General features: G+C 34.6%; 1 protein-coding gene across 1 annotated transcript; it reads left to right on the top strand.

The window, feature by feature from the left end:
- The first annotated feature begins 3258 nt into the window (after positions 1 to 3258).
- On the top strand, positions 3259 to 4151 carry LOC126739742 (ATP synthase subunit d, mitochondrial). The gene is made up of 3 exons (XM_050445542.1): positions 3259 to 3477; positions 3545 to 3763; positions 3821 to 4151. Exons 1-3 carry the CDS (start codon positions 3356 to 3358, stop codon positions 4005 to 4007), a joined length of 528 nt encoding a protein of 175 aa, XP_050301499.1. The 5' UTR covers positions 3259 to 3355; the 3' UTR covers positions 4008 to 4151.
- Positions 4152 to 9432: the final 5281 nt, after the last annotated feature.

Below are 9432 nucleotides of genomic sequence, written 5' to 3'. Positions count from 1 at the left end.
CCTAGGGTCTATAAAGAAGATTTTATGATGGTAACTATATGAGCATTAAAGATAAGTTCTTTCTCAATACAATCCCTCAGATCACGAACAGAGTCAGAATTTGAAAATGTGTTAGGTCTTTATATCTCCATGCAAGTTGCATATTCTGTTATAATCTCAAGGTAAAAAATTATATCAACCATTAACATAGAAAAAGACAACTGAATCAAAGACAGCTAACTGTAGCATTTCTCAGATTCGATAGAAACCAAAGATGTAGCTCAGTTATGGGACCAATAATTCTGAATATTACCCCAATCACTCAGGGAATTACCTACTAAAAGAAGGTTTTCTGAATGTTCTAAAAAATTTATTCACGAAAATTCTAGTACCTTACCGTAAATTTTAATTTGTATCCATTTTTTAAAAGTGATTAACTCAATATAAAAGGATTTAGATTGATAATATTTATTTTCTGTTATTTCTTTTTAGTTTAGGAAACTTAAGTATTATCAGAGTTAATGTATATTTATTATACGTTATGCACATACAGGTGCTTGCACCTGCGTGCACTTTTAATACACTATAGAATTAGGTATAAGTAAAGAACAATGTAAAAATTATGAAAAATTGTAAATGTAATAAGTATAAAATAAATAATAATCATAAGTACATACATGCATATACCTACACAAATAAAGAGAAAAACAATTCATAGGCAGTAAAGGGTTAAAAACACTAGATTTGCAAGGTACTAAAATTGTGATAAAAATATTCCTCATATGTATAGAACGCATTTTTTATGAGTAAGTTATTGATGATAAAGTTAACATTCATTTCCTAACTTCATGTGGAGAGAAATAAACAATCTTATAGCCCAATATCTTTGTCCATCTTAACACCTTCCAAGTCGCCAGTGTGATTGTAGCAGATTTTGCCTATTTCTAGTCTTATATGTAATTATGGACACCTTCGTGTATTATTTCTGGATACCTCTGTTTTGCTTCACACAAAACAAACATTCACACAAATACACAGCTCTCAGGCAACAACTTTCAGTCCACAAATACATACCCACAGTCGTTCCTGTACCCCAGACCTGCCATCACTCGTATAACTATTCTCTGGAGCCCAAATATTCTCCCAACCTCTGCTGAACACCCCAAGAAATAACAGCATATGCGATATAAGAATGGATCAATGTTAAATAAGATACGCGAAGAACATCAGCAGATACTTGTCGATAGAGATTACGGCGGACATACAGGTTTTTTCTAAGTTCTCCGGCAGGTCTGTTTATAGGATCTCCATTGCAGCTTAAGGTCTAGATTTATACCTTAAAACGTGGCCTGGGCTTCATTTGGGATATTCACTTCCTTTATAAAGAACTCCATTTGTTTCGTCTTTGCTGCATTCAAGAGCAACTTGTTGGAAGACAGGCACTATTGGGGTCTAGTCTGGGCATTTCTATAGAGTTGTAGGATCTCCGATAATGAGTCAGCCATAGTGCATAGAGTAATGTCATCAGCAAAGAGTGTATGTATTACTTCAGCTGCATGTTGTGATAAATCAATTATATAAATGAGAAACTAATTTGGTCTCATGACAGATCTTTGGGGCACTCCGTCTGAAATAACACTCCTTGCTGACCTACCTCCAGCTCCACTTGTTGTCTGCTTTGAAGGTAATTACAAAAGTGAGGTGCTGGCAGGTGAAAAGTTGTTATGGAAGAGCTTCTGTACAAGGATATTATGGTTGACACAATCAAACAGTTTTCTCAATTCGCAACAGAGAACTGAGTCAAAGCGCATGTTGTGAAATGATTGAACAATATTAGAAATTGCTTTGTAAAAGGACTGTTTCACAAACAAATATTTGTAAGTTTAGTAAACAGAATAATAAAATAGTTTTTCACAGCCCTAATGCTTTTTTGTAAAAAAATTACCTATTTTTTACAAAAATGCAATAAAATATTTTCATGCATTTTTGTCTTTTAGTTATAGTTTTACAAACTGCTGTATCAGTGCACTGAGCCCTATATCAAGAACTGTAATAAATTCAACCAGACCGCATAGCTCCATCCAGCTACGTGCCACAAATTCAAATTTGTCAATGCATATTTTTCGTGTTATAAATGAGTAACTTTATATTTCTTTTTTTGTTGTATAATTTCTAAGGTTTCGCGACAATTAGTAACTATTGAACAACCCTGATAAGACATGCTTATTCGATAAAATAAGATGTTTAATTTAGTGAACCAGTTTGCTATAGCTACAGGTCTCAAAAGCTTTAAAAAAGTTGAACAAAATAGAGATTGGACTATAGTTCTCCACCATATTTGTTTCTCTCTCCTGCTTAAAAACAGGGCAAAGTTTTGCTTTTTTTTCATGCATTGGGAAAAGTGCTTGCGACAAATTGAAAAGTATACAGAGGTTCAGTGAAAACAGAAGAACATTACTGTAGGAGAATAGAAGGAACATTGTCAAATCTTGCTGTCCTTACTTTTTAGTTTTTTTTAAGAGTGACAATACATATACCATCCACATGATTTATTTCATTCTTTGAGAAACATTATTTTAATTATTTGGGAAACAATACATGACTGAATCGGGCAGATGGAGTAGCGCTGTTAGCCCAAATAAATCTCCAAGGACTTTATGGATGCTCGCAAGGCTTTATAAGCATTATAGTCCATTAATGATTCAGTTATGTTCCCTAAGAGCTGCCACAATTTGGACTATTACAAGCTGGATTGGGAACTGTTCTTTAAAAGGTATCATTTAGGTGTTATTTAGTGGTATGTTAATAATTAATTATATAATTAGTAGGCTCTAAAATGCTGTTTATTGATAAATATTCATAGCTACGCCAGTGAGTGCTGGAAAAAAGTAGGTGAACATCTCAAATGTTTGTTTTTATATCCGTTTTCTAGGCCAAACTTCAGTTCAATATATCAAATCATTTTTGAAAAATGTATTAAGATCTTAAAGTTAATCATAAAATTAATCTTTAATATTCTCTACCTTAAAAACTAAACATTTTAGTATCCACGTTTATATAAACTTTTCAATACAAAATCGGTCTATGAATGAAATCATAACACAACAACCTGTGCAACAAATGAAATTCGAAAAATTCAAGTACAAGAACTCGCCTAAATGTTAATATAGCAACATTCTTAATTCTTTTAGTTGGCAACACCTTTGCATTGAGATCTTTGTCAATCAGCTGATCTTATGTCACATGTCAACGTCAAACTAAAAATTGCGCACTGCGGACTTGTCAAAATTTGACAAATTGGACAAATCGTTGCATAACCAAGTTAACCAAGTTCTTGTGCTCCTTTGGTGTATTTTTGGCGAGAAAATCCTACCAAATGGCGACAAAAAGAATAGCCCAAAGCGCCGTAAACTGGGCGGCGATCGCTGAAAGAGTGCCCGAACATCAGAGGCAACATTTTCTCGCTTTTAAGTCCCGTTCAGATCTCTATCTTCGCAGGTAATGTTCAAATTTGGCATGGTTTATGTAACGCCTACCCTAAATTTAATTATAATAATATTCTTAGAGCAATGTCTTTACCCGAGAAACCCCCAGCGATCAACTGGGACTTTTACAAACAAAAAGTACCAGTTGCTGGTATGGTCGATGAATTCAAGAACAAATATTCAGCACTGAACATCCCGTTCCCTCCGGATAATGTTAGTGGGCAAATTGATGCTCAAGAAAAAGCCATCAAGGCTGATATTGAGAAATTCAAGGCTGAATCTAATGCTAGAATTGAAAAGTAAGTATTGATTCACATGTTAGGAATTATATTACATTAATTATTGTGTCTTAATAGCTACAAGAAGGAACTGGCTCACATTGCTGGACTTCTTCCATATGACCAAATGACTATGGAGGATTACCGTGATGCTTATCCAGCAGAAGCATTAGACCCTATTAACAAACCCACTTTTTGGCCCCATACACCTGAAGAGCAGGTGGACTATGTTGACAAGGATGCTCAACCACAGGGACATCATTAAGATATGTTACATATAGTTTTATGAAAGGTATAAATATTCAAAATTTGATGAGTTAATATCCGTTGTGAAATTTTTTCAGCTGTTTAGTGCGTCTAGTGTTATTGTTTAATTATACTGATTTGAATAAAATATTGTGTACAAGGATTTATATTAAATTTTACCTGGGGTAATAGGTACACTTCATAAAGATTCAAGAAAACTTATTGTTATTTACTTAAATAACAATCAGTTTTCTTAACAAAGTCTTTACTTAAAGATTTTGTTAAGGCTGCAAAGAGTTTGAGTGACACTTTAATAGCCAATGAGCAAAATAAACCACTTAAGTAAGGGGTTTAGAATAAACCTCAATTTTCATAAACATATTTGAAATGCATATTAAAATATCTTATAAAGGGTGTTCAAATAAGGACGCTCGAAAGTTAAAATGGAAAAAAAAGGAAAAAAATTTAAGTCAGCACTAAAAGTCTATATTGATCGTAAATAGCATTCGACGACATTATGTATGGAAGATTATATCGTTTAAATGGCCACCACGACTGCGCTGTACAGCGTGCATTCGCATGGTCCAATTTTCGAGCACTTTTCCGCACATTTCAGCGTCTACCTGTCCGAGGACGCGAATGATGTTGGCCCTTAATGCTTAACGCCTCAAAAAAGTATGGACCGATTACGCCGCCAGCCCAGAAACCGCACCATACAGTCACTTTAGCAGGATGCATAGCAATTGAGCAAGTCACTTCAGGATTTTGGTCAGCCCATATACGGCAATTCTGTTTATTGACATACCCGTTCATCCAGAAATGCGCCTCGTCGCTGAAGATGATTTTTCGTGCAAATGCAGGGTCGACTTACAACTGCTCTAGAGCCCATGCGGCAAATGTACGGCGCTGTCCATGGTCTTGCGGTTTCAATTCTTGCGTCAATTGAATTTTGTACGCGTGCAATTTCAAGTCTCGACGCATAATTGTCCATGTTGAGGTCTTTGGAAGGGCAAGTTCTTGTGCACGTCGCCGCAATGACTGATGCGGGTCTTGACGCGCGCTCTCTCGCACAGCAGCAATATTCTCGATTGTTCTTACTGTTGTCTGCCACTGAGCCAGTTCTCTCAAATTTATTGAGCAGACGTCGAATAGTAGACTCAGCAGGACGGCCATGCGCACCATAAATTGGACGCAATGCGCGGAACGTTTCACGAATCGAACATCTGTTTTGATGATAAATTTTCACAATTTCCACGCGTTGTTGAATCGTGTACTGCTCCATGATAAAATGTCAAGACTAACTTAATAACCTCACAAAATTTGACAGCTGTATCCCCACCGGTTTGGGCGCGCGCGCCGTTCAAACATCGAGCGTCCCTATCTGAACACCCTATATTAGTTTTTGATCAAAAATTTACATGTAGCATGGAAAAATATAATTGAAACAAAGTACAGTGAACTTTGGTTATAATGTACCCTCTAGGGTGAATAAAATTGGTACTTTATAACCGGAGGTACTCTATAAAAGAAACCCATAAAAATAAATATGTAAAGATTTATTTGTTTTAATTAAAGGACTAAATTAACAAAAAATACATGCTAAGTATTAAATACAAAAAAAGATATAATATTAATATGTAACATATAACATTGAAATAGGATACATATACATATGTAATCAAAATAAATCCGTACTATTTATTAGTTACGATTTTTCAAAAAAATAACGTGTTATTTTTGTTTGCTGATTTCTTTTACACAATTTGAAATTCTCGATGTGTTTCTCAACTTTTAACGAAAAATTGTATCATCATATCCGTATTCAGTATATTGTAAGAAATTCGTAACAGTTTTAATTGCACAAAGTGCTTCACAATAACTTGGAATGGGTTCGTTCACTGGTCCATCATCATCGCCGCTTTCGTTATAAATAATTCGTTGAACATTTTGATTCAACTTCGGCAATAATGTCGCAATCCGTTAAGGTCTCCGTTGCTACCAGATTATCGTCGATGGTCGTAAAATTATCTAGTTCAGGAAGATATTTTTCTACAGTAGTTACGTCTTGGCAGTGATTTCGCAACCAATAACTTAGCGGAATATCCCAGTCATCATCATCATCATCAACACTTTTATATTTCTCGTACCTGATTCAGAGGCAAGTCATCATCTGAATCAAACTCCTCGATCGATTTCACTAGACCAGCATGTCGAAAGCAGTTTTGAATCGTTTTTTGTGAAACCTCATTCCAAGATTTCGCAATTATTTTTATCGAGTCTAGAATTGTTATATTGAACGTTTCCTCACTATCCAATGCTTGAATTAGGCGATACATAAAATATCTACGGTAATAGGTTTTCAGGCATTTTATTATGCCTTGATCCATTGGTTGTATGACAGAAGTGCAATTGGGAGGCAAAAATTCTTATCTGATATTTGTCAGATCTACATTCTTTGGATGAGCTGCACAATTGTCCACTAGAAGCAATATTTTTCTTTTTTGACGTCTTAGTTTTTCATCCCACTCTTTCAAATAATTAATAAAAATGTCTGAAGTCATCCATGCGCGTCTATTCGATTTATAGATAACAGGCAGGTTTTTAATATTTTTCATGCACCTCGCTCGTTCGTATTTACCAATGACAAGAAGTTTACATTTTTCACTACCTGTCATATTTGCACAAACCCAAACGGTGTATCTTAGATTTGATTGTTTGCCTCCCACACACTTTTCTCCTCTAAATTTCAGTGTACGATCTGGAGTCATCTTGTAAAATAGTCCGGTCTCATCCCCCTTAAAAATATCTTCACAGCTGTAATTTAGTGCAATACCTGGCCATTTCTCGGTTAACCAGTTCAACACTGCTTCCCTGCTAACATCTCCTGCTTCACCGGACACTTTGCCGACATTGATGTTGCGACGAACTTTAAAACGCTCGAGCCAACCTGTAGAGCACCTAAATCTCCACCGTGTAATCCCTTAGATAAATCTTCCGCTTTTGCTTTTAAAAGTGGTCAATTTATAGGAATATTTTCGGTTCTTCTCACCTCAAACCATCGAATAAGAGCTTGATCTACATCTGGGCGTCCAGGATTCCTAATTTTCTTAATTCTTTGCGATTTATTTTCACTTGCTTGCTTGATTTTTTCACGATTGCTCCAAATTGTAGAAACTGTTGTTTTTGCCATATTTTTCCTTCTCGCAATTTCCGATTTGTTAATGCCACTTTCAATACTTTTAATGATGTCTATTTTTTCTTTCAAATTTATAGCTCTGCGCTTATCCGTCATTTTACCAAAAAAACTACTAAAACTCGCACTAGCACAATAACACGCAATGTCTAAAACTACCGGTCATAGAAAAATATAATAAGGGGAAACTAAAAAATAATATATAATATAATAAGCGGAAACTAAACTGCTACCGGTCATCTCATTTTGCATGTTCTATAAAAATTCTTAGAGTCGAGAACTGGAAATCCCCGGCGGCCTCGGTGCCGATGACAGAGAAACTGCTCAGTATCGATTAATGGGAATCCCCGACAGAGGTGGAAAATTACTCTGTTTATAACGTACCTTTGTACGTTACAACCGGAAAATTACTGTCAATCGGGCAAAAATATTGAACGTTATAGCCGGAGTTAAAATTTTAGTTAGTACATTATATCCAGTAAAATGACAAGACTATTTGGACGGGTTCGGAATTATAAGTACGTAATAACCGGAAGTACGTTATAGACGGAGTACACTGTATTTTAAATATTAGGCTCATAATAAAAAAAATGTATTGATCCTGGTATTGATTTAATGCATCTGTACTTCATCTAATAAGATTTGTCTGCATAATTTAGGAGATATAGGATTTATTCATTTATTTCATATCATATAATGCATTGACAAGTGTTCTCAAAGTGAAGGCAGTCTTGATGTTAAATTTTCTGGCAATTCTCCTGATTTTCTCTGAGGTTCCCTTACCGTAGAAATCAAATAAATTGTCAAAAATCTTTGGTGATGTTTTCTATTTTCCTGTTGAGGTCAACATTATTGTTGCATATTGTGGCTGCATTCCTATACAGGATTAAGAGATGGATCAGATTGATAAAACTTGCAGAAGTTTATCTTCATAACTCCTACTTTCAATTCAAGAATAGGTTTTACGCCATTTAATGCACATAAAGACAGCTCAATCCAGACTCAAGGCTTCAATATGTTGATGACACATTTATTATTTAGCACAAAAGTGATACAGAGCTAGCAAACTTTCTGGAGTACATTAATAACATTCATTTGTTCATGATGGAGTTGGGAACTCAGTCAGCACTGCCTTTCTTAGATATTCTTCTAAAGAATTATAATGGACTCCTAAAGACATCAGTCTATCGCAAACCAACTCACACAAGACAATACTTACAAGTCTAATCATCCTGGTTCCACAAAGGTGGGAATCTTGACCTCAACAGGGAAATCAACATCACCACTGTGAGCTATTCAATGACTGATGTCACAAGAATATAATAGACAAACTTATAATCAATTGTCAAAAAGTTACCATGTATATAAATAAACATCAGTCACTAAAGTTAACTTGCTCATCAAAATTAACCCTCTTATTCTGCATTAATTGTAAGAAATCACAATTTACTGCATAAATTTGTTTTTATTCTCTGAAGAAACTTTTTTTAACTTTTTTTAACATCAGCAAACATCAAGAAATTAGATGAACGTGTTTAGATTTAGTTTTAGACAGTGGCGAATTTACCGTAAAGATTAAAAATTCTAGATGGTACCGGCATAGTTTAGGGGCGGCAAAGTTTGGAAAAAGTATATATTTTTTGCATTGCATTGAGAAAGTTTGTTTCAACTCTCTATTTCAAACTGTAGTTCTGAAAGATCAGGTTCTGTCTTGAAGCATTTTTAAGACTGTCATCGTGCTTCACTGGAGATAGACAAATTAAATGCTCTCGTTCAACACAGTAGTCAAGATTTATTTCTGTAAATGATTGTGAAGAAATTATCTGTGTTTTTGCAGCTGAAAAAAAGCAGCTGCAGTTTGAAAAGGAGGTCTTGACTTGGCTGTCATAATTTGAATATAATAAATAAGATTCTGACTATTGGTTTTTTATTAATGTTTGTAAACCTCTTAAAATAATCAGCAATATTGATTAAGCACTCACAAAAAAAAATTATCAAAATCGCATTTTTTGTTAAAATAAGACGGCGAGTTCTAAATTACCTAGAGGCGGCAAAAGTTCAAATCCGCCACTGGTTTTAGATAGCAGGGGCTATTTGCCAACAAATTTATGTTATTTATAAAATTTGCAATTTTTAGTTCTAATCTTTCAAAGTTAATTTATAAATTTTATAAAAAGCAACAATGAATATAGTAAAGTTTAGTTAAGCCTATGCTTTGTATCAGCTTAGGCAAATTAAATAAAAAATCAAA

This window comes from Anthonomus grandis, chromosome 8 (genome assembly GCF_022605725.1).
Source record: "Anthonomus grandis grandis chromosome 8, icAntGran1.3, whole genome shotgun sequence".
NCBI lineage: Eukaryota > Metazoa > Arthropoda > Insecta > Coleoptera > Curculionidae > Anthonomus > Anthonomus grandis.
Note: the sequence above shows the minus strand (reverse complement) of the source record. Positions and strands in the feature narration are given on the sequence as shown.